The 18,430-nt window shown below is 50.5% G+C and overlaps 1 protein-coding gene across 1 annotated transcript in view; it reads right to left on the bottom strand.

The window, feature by feature from the left end:
* SNX8 (sorting nexin 8) overlaps positions 1–18,430 on the bottom strand; it is a 42,219-nt gene that overhangs the window by 2,902 nt on the left and 20,887 nt on the right. The window contains exons 3-13 of the mRNA XM_038539646.1: positions 13,285–13,475; positions 12,273–12,416; positions 11,764–11,901; positions 11,119–11,236; positions 10,747–10,868; positions 8,968–9,048; positions 7,867–8,027; positions 7,191–7,323; positions 3,969–4,037; positions 2,191–2,340; positions 1,679–1,828 (exon numbers count right to left, since the gene is read on the bottom strand). Coding sequence (XP_038395574.1) covers positions 1,679–1,828; positions 2,191–2,340; positions 3,969–4,037; positions 7,191–7,323; positions 7,867–8,027; positions 8,968–9,048; positions 10,747–10,868; positions 11,119–11,236; positions 11,764–11,901; positions 12,273–12,416; positions 13,285–13,475 — 1,457 coding nt within the window. The remainder of the gene's footprint in view (positions 1–1,678; positions 1,829–2,190; positions 2,341–3,968; positions 4,038–7,190; positions 7,324–7,866; positions 8,028–8,967; positions 9,049–10,746; positions 10,869–11,118; positions 11,237–11,763; positions 11,902–12,272; positions 12,417–13,284; positions 13,476–18,430) is intronic.

Genomic DNA, 18,430 nt, shown 5'->3' with positions numbered 1-18,430 from the left:
CATCCGGTGGCGTCCGCCACTCTGACAGCTCTGCAAACACTGGCCTTCTGGGGGGACAGCTCACAGAGCAAGACACGCTCCACCTACAGGATACAAATGAATGAAGCGTGTGTGACTCTGCCAGCACTCACACACCCTCCGGTTTCCCAGTTCGGGAGTGGACACCACTGGCGTGGGGAGGAGGGAGCCCAGAGACGAGCAACAGTGGCAGAGTGAGTCCTGGGAACGTACAAAGCAGAGTCGAGATCCCATGTGACAAGACCGGGAAGCTTCCATCCCATGTGACAAGACCGGGAGTGACTTCCAACAGAGAAACAAGGCCCAGGGTCACAACACCCAACCTGTGTGTCCTGCCTGAGGCTCTCCCGGCCTGGAGCCACCTGGGTCCCAAAGCACAGGTCCTAAGTCTGAGCCTCCAGGAACTGTGAATGCATGGGTCTGAGGTGGAAGTCCACTTGCACCATCGCTCTATGCATTTCTGGCATGGTGTGTTCTAGACTGCGGCGGAGCTGAGCACAGAGCTCCGGTCACAACTATTCACCCCCCACCCCGGCTGGACAGACAACCTCCACCCAGCCCCCAAGCTGTCATCCACAAGTGTTCACCTGAGCTCCTGCAACATGCTGCACACCAACAGCTCCCCAGCCCGCCAAGCAGAACTGCCAGCACCCCAGGCTGTCCCCTAGTCCACGTGGGACTCTGCACAGGCCTCCATCAGAGCAGGAGAAGCCCATTCCTCTCTGGCTCCCTGACAAGTCAGGACACTCCTCAGTCTGTAGTCCCTGGGGATGGGGATGCTGCGGTCCCAGAAGCTGGCATAGAGTGGGAGCTTGTTGCCCATCATCCTCTGGATCCCAGGCCGCATCTTTCAGAAACGGAAACTTCCCCCAGAGGTTAAAGGACACAGCTGAGGCCGTAGCATTCTAACAGATGTGGAGCTGGGGCTGAGAAGGGCTTTAGAAAATCCAGCCTGAGTACCCAACCATACGGAGGAGCCGGAGGTGGCCACTGGCAGATGCACCCCTCTGAACAGGTGACTGGGCTTCCAGCACTGATGCAAGGCATTGAAGGGACCCAGGGAACACAACATCAGAAAGCAGCGGCCCGCAAAAGCAGAACCACATGGGGACTATTTACGAGTTTCTTCAACCCTGGCCAGATACACAGTCTTGTAGACTGTCAGGAGAGACACACCTGTCCCGGTTCAAGATGTGAGGAGTTCGAGATAAGCTAGTGCAACCGTGCAACCCGGCCCTGGATCCCTGCGGCCAGCAGGTGTTGGCAGAGCTTGCCGAGCCTCTGGACAAGCACAGTACTCATTCCCGGCAGCTTAGGAGCCGCTGTTCAGAGGATGCTGACCAGGGGTCTTGCACCAACCCATCTCCTCTGACCAACGCCCCACTGCCTCTTCTCTCAATTCTGGGGGACACCGTGCTTTACCCCAGACTCCGAAATACCAACAAGACAGAAGGAATGCTTCCCTCAAGGTCTCACACTACCCCTCACCCCTAGAATCACAAGGACATCACCACTGCCATTCAGGCTATGCATGAGACAGCAGATCTGAACAGGCTTATTTGAAGGTCCCCCACTCCCCCAGCTCATGACCCTTCCTGGCAATCCTGCAGGAGTGCCAGAGGCTGCCCGCCCAGTCTGGGGCAGGCACGAGGAGACCCACCTCCTTGTGCCCTTGGATCTGAGAGTTGACAAAGGCACCGAGAATGTGGGACGTGAGAGGCAAGTAGACGTGGACCAGCTGCATCTCCTGGTGCAGACAGTACAGGGAGAAGTAGCTCCGGAGCTCCATGGTCTGGATGGCATTCTCCTGCTGCAGAAAAAGGAGCCGCCCCTTGCACCTGGTGCAGTGGACACCACAGACACCACAGCAACACACGGTCTCTCCCTGAGCCCAGGGCCTCAAGCCCTTCCTGACAGCACCGCTGAGGAAAATCCCAAGCCACTTGCTCCAACCAGGGATCCTGAAGGCACTGCTCTGGGCACCACAGACAGTCTGCCCACCCTCCCACTGCTGGCTACATAGGCACAGGGCAGCAACGTTCTGGAAGCTCATGAGCCAGGCCCCAAGTACAGCTCCAGGGTCCAGCTAGGCCATCAGGGCAGAGCCTCCATCAGGCCTGCTCACAGGCAGCCCAGCCCACCCATGCCCCCTTCCCCCGACGCCAGAACCACCTCCACAATGCGGGACTCCAGCTGCTCCACAGAGTCAGGCTCCCGGCTCTGCACAGCAGCGCTCATCATCTGCCTCTTCATCAGGCTGTACTTGTGTAGGGCACGCTGGTGCTTATGTAGCACACCCTTCTCATGCCGCTCACAAAGGTCCTGTGCAAAGAGGTGCACTTGTGCTCGGCCACCAGCCAGAAGGGACCCAGAGGCACCCCCCACCCCACCCTGTAGGAGGCAGTGTGGAAATGGAAGCAGTGGGAGGAGGCTGGGAAACACACATGCTTCAAAGTCAGCACTGTTCACACAGAGCCCCTTCCTCTCTAGAAACCATTCACATGCACACTCAACTCACTCGGCACCTAGGAACTGTTGGGAACAGAGCATTTCAGGTGTCAGGCCCAGGGTCGAACTGTGAGGGGTCGCAGTGCACATCAGCACCACAAACCAATAACCTACATAAAACAGGTCCCGTGCACAAGGGAAGGTGGAAAGCCAGTGTGCTGGGACAGCAGTGGACCTCTGACTTTCCCACTACCCAGTTTCAGGAAGCCTTTGTCCCTCTAGTCTCTCAGGAATCTTGTGGGAAATACTGGCCACAGAATCAGTGCTGGGATCTCAAGGCTACCGAGCTACCATCCAACTTAACAGACAGACCCCTTCTAGAACATTTCTCAAAGTACTAGGCCCTCTCTCCTTGAGCTCAGCATGAACAATTCTCTGGCTTCACAGACATTCTGACCCATTACCGATGCCGCCATGGCTCAGGAGCCAGCCTTACAGAGAGCTGGAGGTGACCTTCCCAGAATCCCTGCCCATGGAAGACAGACTTCCTCAGCACCAGGCCAGCACCTCGCATATTTTTAGGGAGCTAGAATATTCTCACATTTGTCACACATACACACATGCCTATATGCACACGGCCACACATAGCACACACGTGTGTGAACGTAAATATACATATGTGCACGCATATATACACGTGCACATGTACATTCATACACATGCATGCATATATGTACACACAGCCACACGTGCACACATACACACATGTACATGAGCACATGTATACACACATGAATGCTCGTGTGTGTACATGTATGTGCATGGACGTGTACACGCATATACACCCATACACATACGTACACACTTCCATGAATATTTGTACATGTACACAGGGTCACATATATGTATATACACACCACACATACCCCTACACATATACACACAGATGTGTGCACATTTGCATATTATACACATACACAAACACGTATGTATACACGTGCACACAGCACACGTGTACACGTACATGCATACATGTGCATATACACATACATAAATGCACATGCACACATCCACATACACGCATGCTCATACACATACGTTAATATACACATACCCATACTCGCATATACACCCCAAATACGCATAAACACATGCATATACACATGCACTCACACATATATGCCCACATGTACACACATACATACACATGGGCACACATGTACACCCACACTGATATACAAATATATACATAGGCATACTCATACACTCACACACACCCTTCATCCTCAGACCAAGGGAAGCCAGAGGCCTGTCACCACACCTGCCAGGGCCGCAGCCCAAAGCACCAGCAGCACCCACCAAGGGGAAATAACACTGGCAAGATAGCCTATGGCCCATCTTCCCCCCACAGCCCTAGCTTCGCGGCTCTTCTGCTCCTGGAGTCACACCCCTGACAGATTATGCCAAAAGCTCTGTCCTTGGTCAAGGAGCACCAGACTCACTTTATAGGACTGGAGCAGATCCAAGAAGAGGTTTAGTTTCTCCACCACATCATTCTCCTCCTGTTTGCCCTAGAAGACAAGAGTGGGTGACCAACACCAAGCACCATGGCACCGACAGACCCAGCCAGGACCACCCATCTGCTGACCTGAGCCAGCTCGCCCCCTCCACAGCTACCAGCCAGCTCTGCAGAAGAGCCCTCTTCCCATACAACAGCCCTCAACACAAGGCAGGAAATCAGCAGGACTCAGCAGCTAGACAAAAAGCTATGGCCTCAGATCCCAAGGTCATCTGCCCAGGTGTGCTCACCGTTCAACAGCACTGGGCCTTCCAGTGTTCCAAAGCCAGGGTACAGCTGGGGCTAGGCTGGCTACCTGGGAACCCTCCATACTAACTCTGTGCCCACAGCCACATGTCCTAAAGGGCTCAAGCACAGCTCATATCCCTCAGCCACCAACACTTGCCGAGCACCTTGCTCAGGTGTTTGCTGGACACCTCCTAGGCATTCACCAAGTTACTTCTCTCAGATGTTTGGTAAGCACTTCACCTCTCCCAGGTGCAGTGTGAACTCAAGGAAATAAGCCCCTTTTATAACCTCTAGGGCTCCAGCTGTGGCACAGCATGAAAAGCTCATCTCAGAAATCACATATTGGACTCAGTGTGGACAGTGCAGCCAAAGGCAGATGATGAGAAGACAAGAGGAGGATGAGTCTGACCAGGTTACAAAGCACTGCCCTGGGAGCCAGGGGCTCCTGCCCAGGCTCTGCCACGAACTCAGGGTATCCAGGACTTACATGTGCCAAGCTCAGAGGTTCCAGGCCACTACAATCCCACACCCACAGCCAAAACTCTAACCAATAAGGTCATAGGAAAATAACAAGCATGTTTCACGTCTTTAAAACTCGGAAAGAAAAACATCAGAAGTCCACAGGTGGGGCAGCACGGGTGGCTCAGCGGTTTAGCGCCGCCTTCAGCCCAGGGCGTGATCCTGGAGACCCGGGATCGAGTCCCACATCAGGCTCCCTGCATGGAGCCGGCTCGTCCCTCTGCCTTGTCTCTACCTCTCTCTCTCTCTGCATGTGTGTGTCATAAATAAAATCTTTAAAATAAATAAATAAATAAATAAATACACAGGTGCCCTGCTCCCACCGGACTCGGCAGAGGGACACAGGAGGACGAAGGTTCCCCAGTCTAGTAGCAAGAGGGGCCATCCCTGCTCACATCACTATCTACCAGGTCCCAGTTCTCATCCAATGCCACCCAAGACCCCCAAACCACCATCCTGTCAGTGTGGAAAAAACAGCCCACTCAGTCTCCATTGTCCCACTGAGACACAGTAACCCAGGGCCCCTATGGGTCTGGGAAGAATAAAACCAGGGTATGTGAAAACAGAGGAAAACCGACCCTTGGATGTCTTTACTCTTGCCGCAAGAGTGAATAAAACCCCAGCTGTGCTGGATGAAAGTCCTGATGGTTGTTTGATCCAGTTTCACATTAAAACTATATTAATTTCACTTCGATGTGAAAACCACGAGAAACAGTCAGGAAGTGGCACTTCCTCAGACATCACATTTCAAAGCAGCACCCGTGAGATAGGAGAGAATCTTGGAGCTCTGTGGGGGAGCTTCAAACTCCGAACTTGCACCACATCAGAAGCCTGAACCCTCTCTCCAGCTTCAAAGGCAGAAACACAGCATCCAAATCTCAGTCGGACAACACTGGAGATGACAGAGTTAGGAGTTTCCGTCCTGTGTTCTGCGTGACCTACAGGGACTCATGGTACACCCCCACATGTACCCCAACCCTGCTCTCAGGCTACCTCTGTGGGCTCAGGACCTAGGTCCTGGCAACCAGGACAGATTCACTTTTATGTTTTAAAATGAGCTCTGACAGGGACATCTAGGTGGCTTAGTGGTTGAGCATCTGCCTTCGGCTCAGGTCGTGGTCCTGGGGTCCTAGGATCAAGTGCCGCATCGGGCTCCGCATGGAGCCTGCTTCTTTCTCTGCCTATGTCTCTCCCTCTCTCTGTGTGTCTCTCATGAATAAACAAAATCTTTAAAAAAAAAAAAAGAGTTCTGGATGAAAGTCCAATGGGTTACAAGAAAAGCGTCTGAATGATCTCATCCAGTACTTCTCACAGACAGGGAAACGGGCCCAGGGACCGCTGTCACCTGAGCATGGTCCCAGCACACAACACAGGCTGAGCACTGAGCAGGCTCTAGGCTGCCGCACCTCTAATACCACAGTGCCTGTCCTCCGCACAGTGGAGATGTGGGCACCTGGCAGACCTAGGGAGGAACCGGGCCCAACACCACTTCTGAGAAATGCTGACACCCTATGCTCAGTTTCTAACGGGAACACACCAGTACCAGGACCACAGAGGAAGAAAACCCAAGACTTTTCATACCAGCAACAAGATCAAATATCCTTTTTGGCACTTAGAAACATCCTGGGCCTCTGAGGGCCCTATTTCCAGCCCAGAAATCCCCCAGTTCCGTGACTAGAGGATCTGCCACCATCACAGTGTTCTCTAGCCTACTACTAAGGAGCTTTGAGTATCAGACAGCAAAGCCCTTCACAAGTACAGCATTTTAATTTATTTGAAACCATCTACTACCAGCCTACAGACCATTTCCTCAAGAACCAGGCAGCAAACGCTCATCCTCAAAGTCATGTAGCGATTTTATGGCATAAAAAGCACCCAAGTGAGCCTTTCCATCTGCCAGTAAACACTGTACCTTCAAATCAATTGCCAACAACAACACAGCACCTGCATGTGTGGCAGAGGCATCTTCATAGGCTACATGGGTATTTAGGCAGAACAGAGATAGGTGCTCTGGGGGTGCTAGAGCGTCTATACTGCCCTGATAAGTTATCGAGGAGCCAAATACTTGCTGAATAGGATGGCAAAATGGGAACTACCTGATCTACCCAGAATCATCCGGGGAAATCCGAGATTATATTTTCAAGGGCAAATTACTGCTTCCAATCCCAGCAACATCAACCTTCAAAGGACCAGACCCAGTCCATCTTTGTCCTGGGCAACCATCCTCAGAGCATAAAAGGTTCAGGGGAACCATTGGGAACAGAAGAGGACATGCAGTTCCAATCGAGACCGGTGTCCACTCGCTCCAGACTCAAAACCCCAAAGTCTGAGTAAGAAGACATCCTCGCGGCACAGGATATTCTTTGGAACAAGCAGTGAGGAGGCCAAGTTCACTCACCTGCTGGGCAGCCTTGTCGGCAAGCAGTGCAAATTCAACAGACAGGCCTTTCAGTGCCTGTTTAAGGGACCCCCACGTGCTGCTGTTCAGAGCGGCCCAGGACGGGAGTGGGGTTGTGTCAGACCCCAAAGCACTAAGGGGAAAAAAACACACAGAGGAGATAAGACACTCAAGGCCTTGGGAGCTGAGCTAGCCGTCCAGCAGGACACATCATCCTGGGCATCTGTTAGAAAGGCAGGACCTCAGCCCCGTCCCTAGGCCTCCTGAACTGAGTTTTGGTCAACCAGCTCCCCAGGGGGCATGTGCGCACACGTGGGCTTGTGGGGCAGGGTTCTGCAGACTATGGATGAGGGTGAGTCCTGACTGGTGGAGCAGGATGAACAGACTGTGCTGTCCTTTTCCAGGTCAAATCAATACCTTTTCGAGAATTACTGACAGTAGGGAATACACCGTATGACCTATCGGCACACGTTTGTAATGTTTAGGGATCCACACTTCCCTGCCTGAATTCCCTGAGTTTTCTTCTAAATTCCATCACCCATTTCCCCAACCCTCTCCTTTGCCTTCTAACAGTGAAACTGGTCAGAATGGGTGTCATTATGGTAGATCACCTTCTTTGAAGCCTGAAGATCCCTCCCCACCGACTGAGCCCCACAGAACTGGGCGGGGCACCTGCCTCAGCTCCTTCCCAAATACGAGAAGGTCAGCAGCATTGTCAATGGCCCTCGATGCAATCCGCTCGGCCCGATCTCGAAGCTTGTAGAAGCTGTTGTAGATGTTCCGGATGAGCTCCCGGCTGACGGCAAACTGAGTCTGGATGTCAGCCGGGAGGAAGTCCTGGCAGGAAGGACACAAAGGCCGTGGATTACTGGCCCTGAAAGGCCTTTCAGAGAAGATGCCCATCAGGACAGGGAAGGAGCCCACCAACTGAGCAGCTTGTGAGCCCAGACACCAGGCCATGAGGGGGCCTCACTGGGCCTCCCTTCTTATCCGGAAAAGAAACACAAACCAGCATCAGGCATATGCCACAAACACGAAGTTGAGTGACTCCAGGAGAGTGCAATTCTAGTATCCACGGGAAGTGGATCAAATTGGAGGTCCTGCCAGAACACACTCAGATAATAACCATCAAGCTCCAAGGGATGCATGTGAAGTCCTGACCCTCCACATGAGAGCAAGGCCTCTGGTAGGCCTCATTTTGTCCCTAAAAATCATTTGTTACTGGCTTTACTATTAACTACCCGTTAATATTAACTATTTAATATAATATTAGCTAACATTCCTACACAAGGCTTAGAAGACAAGCAGCTTAGGAAATAAAACAAGAGTCCATATTTCTGTACGGAGAAGCAGTCTAAGAAGAGAAAGGAAAAAGCTACCCAGTAGCTACCCTAATTCTTTTTGGAAAAAGAGGAGATTAGCTAAATTTTACCACAAACCAATGCAACAATCCCCCCTGAAGTCCAAGAGGCTAGTGATGGAGCATGAGTCCACCTGAATCACAAGAAGCCTCGGGATGTGGCAGGGTAGCTGGTGGGGTCTGTGGCCAGAGTGCATTCGGTCCTGTCCGGGCTGGCTGCTCAGCACCCTGGGACCTTGGCAGATGGCAGCCTCTGTGGGCCTGTCTCCCCATTTGGGAAATGGGCATGATACTCGCTTTGCCTCAGAGCAGCCAAAAGGAGAGTCAATGAGAAAACCGTGCAGCTGGCCTTAGTGGGGGCAGAAGAGCAGGAGCTGGTCAGGTGGTCACTGGCTGGACTGGAGGACAGAGAAGTACCTTGGCCCGAGGAGCCAGCTTACAGTTCATGAATTCATCTCCAACACACTGAGTGGATTCCTTTAACTTGTTCTGCACGTCCTACAAAAGGAAAACAGAAACACCAAGCCTCTAGCAGCCGCAGAAAAGTCTGTGAGACCAATGAAGTCAGCAAGAGGCAGAATACAGTTCAAGAGAAACACGTTCCTATATGTGGGCTTACATAAGCATCCCAGAGTATCTCGTCACGGTCTCTTCCCATCAACCTTAAACTTTAGGGTGGTTTTCCACAGACGGGAAAGCCTGACTTAACACCACCAGCACTGCAAAACCTACAGCTCCGGAGAGCAGAGCTCTCTCCAGAAAAACAGTAACTCCATCTACAGAGCAGGGATGACATCCATGCTTCAGACAACCAACCTGTCAGATCCTTCTAGGTCCCACTACATGGGGCACAGAGACGACAGTGGAAGTCTCTTCCTTCCTGCGGACAGACCCATGGGACCCAGGCCCACAGAGCTCTGGGAGGGCCCAGCCCTGCCCTGCCCTGCCCTGCCCTGCCCTCGGAAAGCAGGCCTCCCTGGCAAAGCCACATCCAAGACCAGGACCCACAAAGAGCCAGGGGAAATACAAGCAGAGCACCTAACCTAACCTGCAGCTCTCTATGGGTCAAGGAATTCTAGAATTTCCAAGATGCCTTGAGAATCATCTGTCCTGATTCTCTCATTTTACCAAAGGAAACAGAGTCAGGGAGGTCCTAGGGACACTCTATCTCTGTGAGGGCAAAGGGTCAGAGGAGCCTCACGCCTCCAAGACAGGGACACTGCCTGGCTCTGTGCCCAGCCTGTGTGGTTCCCATGTCCCACCGCATTCCTCTCTAGCAATAAAGATTCCTGCTCTAAAGGAACCTGTCCATCCAGGGTTCAAAGGCCCACACTCCCAGCTCATGAGCAGACGGTCACAGCAAGCTTCCACTGATAAAATGGACAGTGGTGACAAATACCCCTGGGCTAGCAGTGGGAAAGCCAGTGGCCTTCTCAGGGAGGTCACAAGCCCATCTGTCTCACCTGGCCTCTGCCTTTGCAGCTCCATGTCTGTGTCCTGAATCTTTCTGCACTGGAAGGGAGGGTGGGACTGAGCTCCTCCCAGATCCCTGCTCAGGAGGGGTTCCCTCAGGTAGAAGATGACACATCTTATTCCACCACCAAAGCATACTTGCTGGAGCCTCTCCCCCACCCCCACCCCTTTTCCTAGGCAAGAAGGCTGCCCTTGGGACAAGGCAGTGACTTCCAACCCAACTGGGAACAAGGGTTCTGCCTCACTTCCGGATGCTAACTGCACAACAGCTGACAGATACGGCTTGGTTTTGACAGAAACTAACGTCCAGGTGGCAATGGTCTCCCAGGATCTGGATCAATTCTGTGGCTCTGGTAAAAAGACTCAGCTCAGTCTTCCAATGGCACTTAATCAAAGATGCCTTATTTGCTTTCTAGGAAACACTCGTGTGGTGATCTGGGGCCTCCAGCACTTCTGTAACCCTCCCAAGTAGAGCCCTCAGTGAACAATCCTCGGTGTCCACTGCAACAGTGCAGAAAGCCTCCCCTGGACCCACAAAATCCTGCCAAGCCAGAGCCAAGGATGCTTTCTGACATCACAGCCCTGTCATCTGGGCAGAAAGTCAGTCTCACTTGTGCTGTCATGTGTGCAGGAGACTCCATCAGGCCACCCAAGTGAGGAGAGCAAGATAACGGGCACATTTAAGAGACCCTCAGGACCCTCCCATGACAGGGAAGTACTCACAGGGCCACTAAAGGACAGGAACAGCCTGAGAGCCACGTCCTCAGAAAATGGGGGGTGCCGGGCCACCAGGTTAATGAAGCGCCTCAACGCCCTTCGCCGGGACTCAATGAACTCCCGGTCGGCTGCAGAGGAGAGCACAGGGTCAGCAAACAGGCTATGCAGCCTCCCACCCCAGCCCCCCACAAACATGCTGCAGGGTGGAAATAAGCCAGGAAAAGCCCAGCCCGGCCTCCAGCACACCCGTGTTACCTCCCAGCACTGACTGGCCCAGCCCTCCCAGGCACCCTGGGGACAGCCAAGCCCAGCCTCCAGAGCACCCGGTGCTACCTCTCAGCACTGACCAGCCCAGCCCTCCTGGGCACCCCATGTTACCTCCCAGGACTCTCTTGGGCGGAAGGGCTGGCACCATGCGGTATGGGAACCTGTGCAGCAGCATCTCATGGAAAACCACAAAGTCGTTGTACCGTCTATACACGGAGGATTGGAAGCGCTGCAAAAGAAGGCTCTGTGCTCAGACCGGACACCAGAAACCTCCCCACGCCACCATTTCCCTTCCCTACTCTCCCCTCCACCAAGAAACAGAGCCCATGGGAGCAGTGTAGCTCAGGGCCTCATCCTCCCTCCTACACTCGACTGAGGAAAGACCCTGTCCTTCCCGGTGGCACTCACACAACTTCCCAACACTGCATAGCGCTTACATCCTGTCCCGCCCCCGTTACCGGGGCTCTCACAGGAGTCCACACCTACATGGGTGAACCTGTCCCCCCATTACAAGGTAGCGCATGGGAATGATGCCTTCTTCACTTCGTTCCCAGGGGCGCCTTCCCGTACATGGTCACATAGTGCCAGCGCCATGAGCACGACTGCCTCCTGGGAGAGAAGTAACCGTCGAGACAGAATAGACACTGCTCAGGAATGCCAGACAATCAGACGTCGGACTCAAATCCCACTCTATGCCCCATAATGAACAGCCCCACAGGCTCTACGAGAGCCATTCCCCACACGGAGGAACCTAACCTGGCTCTCCTGTATGAGTTCACACGATACATGTGCACGAGCAACGAAATTAAATATGCTGTACTGCTTGTAAAGAACACTGCTTGGTGAAAGAAGCCAGTCTGATCCCAAGAACCGGGCGCCCTGGGAAAGGCAGAGCTGTGGACACAGGAGAAGAGGGGTGGCTGCCAGGGGCTCGGGGCAGAGGAATGAACTGGTGGGGACACAGGAGACTTTCAGGGCAGGGAACACTCTGTGTGACACTGTAGCGGTGGATGCTGGTCATTACACATTTGTCCAGGCCCACAGAACGTGTGCCCACCCAGAGAGACCCTCGCACGAACCATGGACTCTGAGTGATGACGATGTGTCTGCTTGGGGTCATCAACTGTGACAAATGGGACAGTGGTCATGGGCAGCCCATTGGGAGGAGCACGGGTTTATGGGAAATCTTGGCTCTCTCCCTCAATCCTGCTGTGAACCTAAAACTTCCCCCAAAATATTACATCTATAAAATAAATATGTTATACAAAGAAAACCATGAAGCCAGGCATGTCCCTCTGCTGTGGAACCTCTGGTGAGCGGGGTCCAGGATAGAACGAGTGGCCCAGGCTGCGGCCCAGGCTTAAGCACCAGCAGGCAGAGCCCTTCACACCTTGGGCAGAGCGGCCTCCCTGAAAAATGTCCATTATGGGACAAAAAACACCATGAAACAAAAATTCTGTGATTCCTGATTCCCACAGCACAACCACACAGCCACTTGGTTTGGAAAACGTGCTTCCTCCCCGGGGTGACAGAGTCTTCCCACCAAAGCCACCACAGAAGCACACTTTCACTGCAGCAGGGCCCCACACCACCTGTCCTTGCATCCCCCACTAACACAGGATTCCACTAGCCCAAGGATGCCATCAGCTCACCAATGACTTAATTATCAGTTTCTGAATAAAAATTCCCCCCAGCATCTATTCTAACAGAACCAAGAGAGAGAAAGAAAATGGAGGAAGGGACAGAAGATAACCACTGCTAATGCCACCCCGTCTCCACACAGACACACAGCCTGGTGCCCAGCACCTCCTTAGCTCGGGTGTGGGGGCCCCTAACAATGCAGGCAGCAACCTTAGCAGAGATGAAATGGACACACACCAATCCTGCCCTCTAAACTTGACCCAAAGCCCATACTGTACCCTCAGGGATTTCCCACAACTGCAAAACTACTGCCAGCCTGGCCTTTGCCGTGGTATGTGCCCCACAGACCGAACAAGCTCTTCTGAGCAGCATCCCAGACACAGGGATAGGGAGGGCAGGCTGAGCTAGCTGGGAGTGTGGCTGAGCCAGAGCAAGACATGGGGACACGCAGGCTGTGGAAACATCTGTTGGGCGGCTTGGCTCTCAGCGTCTAGTTTTGGGTCTTACCTTTAGGGCCAGCCCACAGACTCTCTCTGTGGCCCTTTGCTGACACACACCACTCCCGCCCCAACATGTCCCTGTCCCACCCCCACCCTGCCTTCTCTCTCCAACACGCACACACCATTTGCTTCTTACCTGGCTGGAAACCTCATATTCCACATGCTTCAGGAAGAGGCCCTTCTTCTCAGGAATGAGCTCCACCTGCACGGTGTCCCTGGCCAGCAGCTCCTGCAGGGTATATGACAACAGCAGCGGGTTCCCCTGAGGCATCTGCATTCGATTGGGGTATGGGTCCCTCCGCTCGCTGATCTGGGGCGTTGGCAAGCCTAAAGAAGAGAAGGCGAATGGCCAATAAAAACAGCTACTCAGAAAGTGGAGACTGCCGCCAGCCAGCCCTCCCTCCACGGGGTGCTCACTCAGCAGTCAGACTGTGGCCACGTCACCCCCCCACCCCAATCCATTCATGCGGCGGAGCTGGTGCTCAGGGGCACTTTCTGCTAACTAATCACCATGCTGTGAGGTGTCCACCCACCTGTGAATCAGCAAAGACACCCACAGATCCAAAACCAGTCAATTTGGGGCAGAAAAAAGTGATTTACAAGTTTCATGTAAAAGACCCTCCTTTCCTCTAGAGTCAAAAAGGAGGTTAAAACTAAAGAGTCATATAATTTCTCGGCCCACTGTTTCTACAGTGAACACACATGACTTCGTGTGCCAAAACAATCATTCCAGTTCCATGTAGGTAAAAAACCCACTTGCTGGGATGTCTGGGTGGCTCAGCAATTGAGCATCTGCCTTCGGCTCAGGGCATGATCCCAGGGTCCTGGGATTGAGTCCCACATCCGGCTCCTTGCAGGGAGCCTGCTTCTCCTTCCACCTAGGTCTCTGCCTCTCTCTGTGTGTGTCATAAATAAATAGATAGATAGATAGATAGATAGATAGATAGATAGATAGATAGATAGATATAGATAGATAGATAGATAGATAAATTGCTTAGAGCTAGGATTCCCAACCACACAAGTCAGAGAATGACACCCTCAAACCTCAGCTTCCCCTGAACAAGGAGTTACCCATGCCTCACTCAGAGCAGCAGGAGACAGAGCAGAGAGATCATAGGCTAACAAACACGGAAGCCACGTTAAAAAGTCAGTTTGGTTCTTACTACAGAGAGTTCTAAAGAAATAGGTTCTTTTTGGTTAGAAAACACAGTAAAGGGGCAGCCCCGATGGCACAGTGGTTTAGCGCTGCCTGCAGCCCAGGGTGTGATCCTGGGGACCTGGGATCAAGTCCCACATCAGGCTCCTTGCGTGGAGCCTGCTTCTCCCTCTGCCTGTGTCTCTGCCTCTCTCTCTCTCTCTCTCTCTGTGTCTCTCTCATGAATAAATAAATAAAATCTTTAAAAAAAACACACACACAGTAAAGTTAAGGTATCCACAGAGGGGTGGGGGGTCTCACACTAATCAACACTGCTATAAATAACCACAACAAAATGTAGACTTCTCTTTTTTCCAAAATTTCTATGTCATTTTTCATGATTTACCTCTTAAAACAACACTTCAGAGTTAAGATTCTGGTTTACATTCTGAACAGAATTCATAACTAGATTGTTTTCATCTGTGAAATTACTCAGCATTTCAGAATTTTAAATGCAGTTGCCTTTAATTGACCTTAAAGCTTAAGAAACAAAATAAACTAAGGCTTTAATACTTACTTGGGAACTCCAAGGGCCTCATAAAAACTCCACACAAAAACTAAATATTATGTGCTCTGAAGCTGTAAGCTCCCAAGTAAAAGGGCACGTATCCCAGGGTCAATGCAATCCAGGTAGGCACAGGAAAAAAAGAGAAGCAATTCTAGCTGTATTTTCATCTCTCCTTTCAAAACTTATATTCCTGTGATATCTTTATAATATACATAATGTAGTAGTATAGTGCATGCATGTAACCTTCAAAATGTGTATGTGTATAGATGTATGTGAATACATGTGCATGAGTGTGTACACGACTATGATGTACATGTGTATATGTATATGTATATGTGTGCAAGTGTATATAATACAAGAGTATGTAAATGTGTACATAAGGGGTGTGCACACGTGTGTAAATGTATGCACATGTGTGTCTGTGTATATATGTGTATGTGGTTATATAGGGTGTGTGTGTGTATATATATATATCACGGTATGTGCAAGTGTCTATATACAAGTGTGTGTGTGAGCATATATGTAGGTAGGTGTGTACACAAGCGTGTATATAAGAGGTGTACATGTGTAAGTATATTGGAAGTGTGTGAGTATGCAAATGTGTGTATGAGTGTATATGTACATGGGTGTGTACATATGCATGTACATGAGTATGTGTGTATATGTGTATATAGGAGTGTGTTTAAGTGTATGTGCAAGTGTGTCTGTGTATGTAAACATGTGAGTACTGTGTATGAGTATATAGGTCATGGGTGTGTACACATATGAGTGTGTATACCTATGGGTACATGAGGGGTGAGTATTAAAGAGCCCCTAATATCTTAATGGCCAAAATGTGGAGACAACAGCTCCAGAAGGTTCTCCCATCCTAAGAACTCAGTCCCTTCCCATTTAAAAATATTTTGATGGCCTAAACTGTTTACTCAGTCTCTTCAGGGAGCACATGGACTCTCAGTCAATGAGCCAACAAGTGTTTCTTAAGTACCCACTCGAGTACAGTAATGAACAACGCGGGGTCACTGCACTCATTAATAGGCATTCAGCACGCAGCTACAGACTGTCCCCACAGCTAGGCACAATCCAAGAGGATCCAAACTCCATGGCAAATGGGAATCCCACCGTTACGTATCTTAACAGCACCCTGATAATGAGAGAGGGGGCCAGACACAGCACACAAACACAAACTCTGCGGGTGGGGACACACCCAGCTCTATTCTCGGATACATCCCAGCTGCTGGGGTGCCTGGCATGTAGAAGGGCCTTAAAGAAAGCTTGCCAAATGACTATTTGCTGATATTTATTCCATTTTCAGGAGTGAAAAGTAGCATGTCTGAGAAAACAAAGTCTTATGTAACTAGAGCACAGAATATATGGAAAACAGCAAATAATGAAGCCAAAAAGGTAATGGGGAAAGAACATTTTTTTTTTTTTTTTAAATTTTTTTTTTTTTATTATTTATTTATTTATGATAGGCACACAGTGAGAGAGAGAGGCAGAGACACAGGCAGAGGGAGAAGCAGGCTCCATGCACCGGGAGCCTGATGTGGGATTCGATCCTGGGTCTCCAGGATCGCGCCCTGGGCCAAAGGCAGGCGCTAAACCGCTGCGCCACCCAGGGATCCCGGAAAGAACATTTTTATCAAAGAAAAGATCTGCAAATACATATATCTGAAAAGGGACGTGTACCTAGAATAAAGAACTCCTACAACACATTAAAAATAACAGAGACAGACAAAAAAAACCAATTTAAAAATGGGCAAAGGATTTGCATAGACATTCCTCCAAAGATATATCAGTGGCCAGTAGCACATAAAAAGATGCTCAACATCACTGAACGTCATGGAAATGCAAATCACAGCCATAACAAGATACCACCCACTACAATAGCTCTAATTAAAAAAAAAAAAAAAAAAAAAAAAAACACGAACATTAGCCAGGATGTGGAAAAGCCCAGCACTTCCTCAGAATGTCAGTGGCAGAGCCACAATGTGACCCCACAGTTCCACTCCTAGAAATATATCTGAGATATGAACATGTATGTTCAGAGTCCTATAGACAAATGTCCACAGCAGCGTTATTCATAGGAGCCAAAGAGCAGAAAAATCCAAGCATCCATCAACTATCAAAGAGTAAATAAAAGTGGCTTATCTTGGGGCACCTGGGTGGCTCAGTGGCTAAGCATCTGCCTTCAGCTCAGGGTGTGATCCCAGATCCCAGGGTCCTGCGATCGAGTCCCCCATCAAGCTTTCCGCAGGGAGCCTGCTTCTCCCTCTGCCTGTGTCTCTGCCCCTCTCTGTCTCTCATGAATAAATCGATAAAAGCTTTTTTTTAATGGCTTATCTGTAAAAATGGACTACTATTCTTCCATAAAAAGGAATGAAGGACAGATTCATGCTACAAGATGGTAAGTCAAAGAAGCCAGACACAAGGACCACGTTAGGGATGAGTCTGTGCACAAGAAATCCCCAGAAGAGGCAAATATACAGAAACAAAGCAGACTGGTCCCTGATGAGGGCTGAAGCAGGAGGAGCCAACGACAAGAGAACTGGGGTGAGGATTGGAAGAGAAAGGGTTTCTCAGGAGGGTGATCATAGCAAGGGGTGCACCACCCTGTGAACACACCAGCATTACTGTGTTGTACACCTGATGTGACTGAAGCTTATAGTATACAAATGAGAACTATGAACACCTTACATATAAAAGGTGGGGGACACCAGTAAATGGCAAGAATAAGAACCTCCAAAAACCCTTTCTTCGACAGGAGCAAAAATGGTCAGAACCCACTTTTTCAGAACAGGAAATTGAAGGTGTATGACAAGCCAGCGTACTTTTATTGATGCAAAAACTGTTAAAACAAGGCCATCCTAAAAAAAAAACAAAACAAAACCAAACAAAAAAAAGGCCATCCTGGGTAGGCCCTTGATCCAGTACAACTGGAGTCCTCCTAAGGAGCAGGAGGACCACACCAAGACCCAGAGACATATGGCACACAGGGTGGGCACATGTCAGTGGAGTCAGAGATGGAAGCCACACATCTGCAAGTCAAGGAACCCGGAGGGTGACCTGTCACAGCCAGATGCTGGAAAGGGCAGGAAGGACCCTCCCCTACAGGGTTTGGAGGGAGTGTGGCTCTGCCCACATCTGGATTTCAGACTTCTGACCTCCAGGGCTGAGACATTCCTGCTGTTTCAAGCCATCCAATTTGTCTAACAAATTACAAATTACAGCAGCCACAGGACACACAAGAAACTTGACAAAATTCAGAGAGATCGTTAAAGTCAATGATAAGCAGCAACACCTTGGGAGGGAGGAAAATCTGATTTCTAGAGTTGCCACTTTGGTTTATATCATTTAAAATATCCAGTTTACAACTAAAGTTTATAAGACATGCAAAGAAACAAGAAAGTTGGCCAAACATGGAAAAAGCACCACCAGAAACTGTCCTCAAGGAAGGCCAGGCATTGAACTCATTTGACAAAGACCTTACATCAGCTATCTGAAATAGGTTCCAAGGGCATCTGGGTGGCTCAGGCAATTAAGCGTTTGCCTTCAAATCAGGTCAAGATCACAGGGTCCTGG

The sequence above is a fragment of the Canis lupus genome, chromosome 6 (assembly GCF_011100685.1).
Source record: "Canis lupus familiaris isolate Mischka breed German Shepherd chromosome 6, alternate assembly UU_Cfam_GSD_1.0, whole genome shotgun sequence".
NCBI classification, from domain to species: Eukaryota; Metazoa; Chordata; class Mammalia; order Carnivora; family Canidae; genus Canis; species Canis lupus.
The sequence above is the reverse complement of the archived record's forward strand: the minus strand, read 5'-3'. Positions and strand labels throughout refer to the sequence as shown.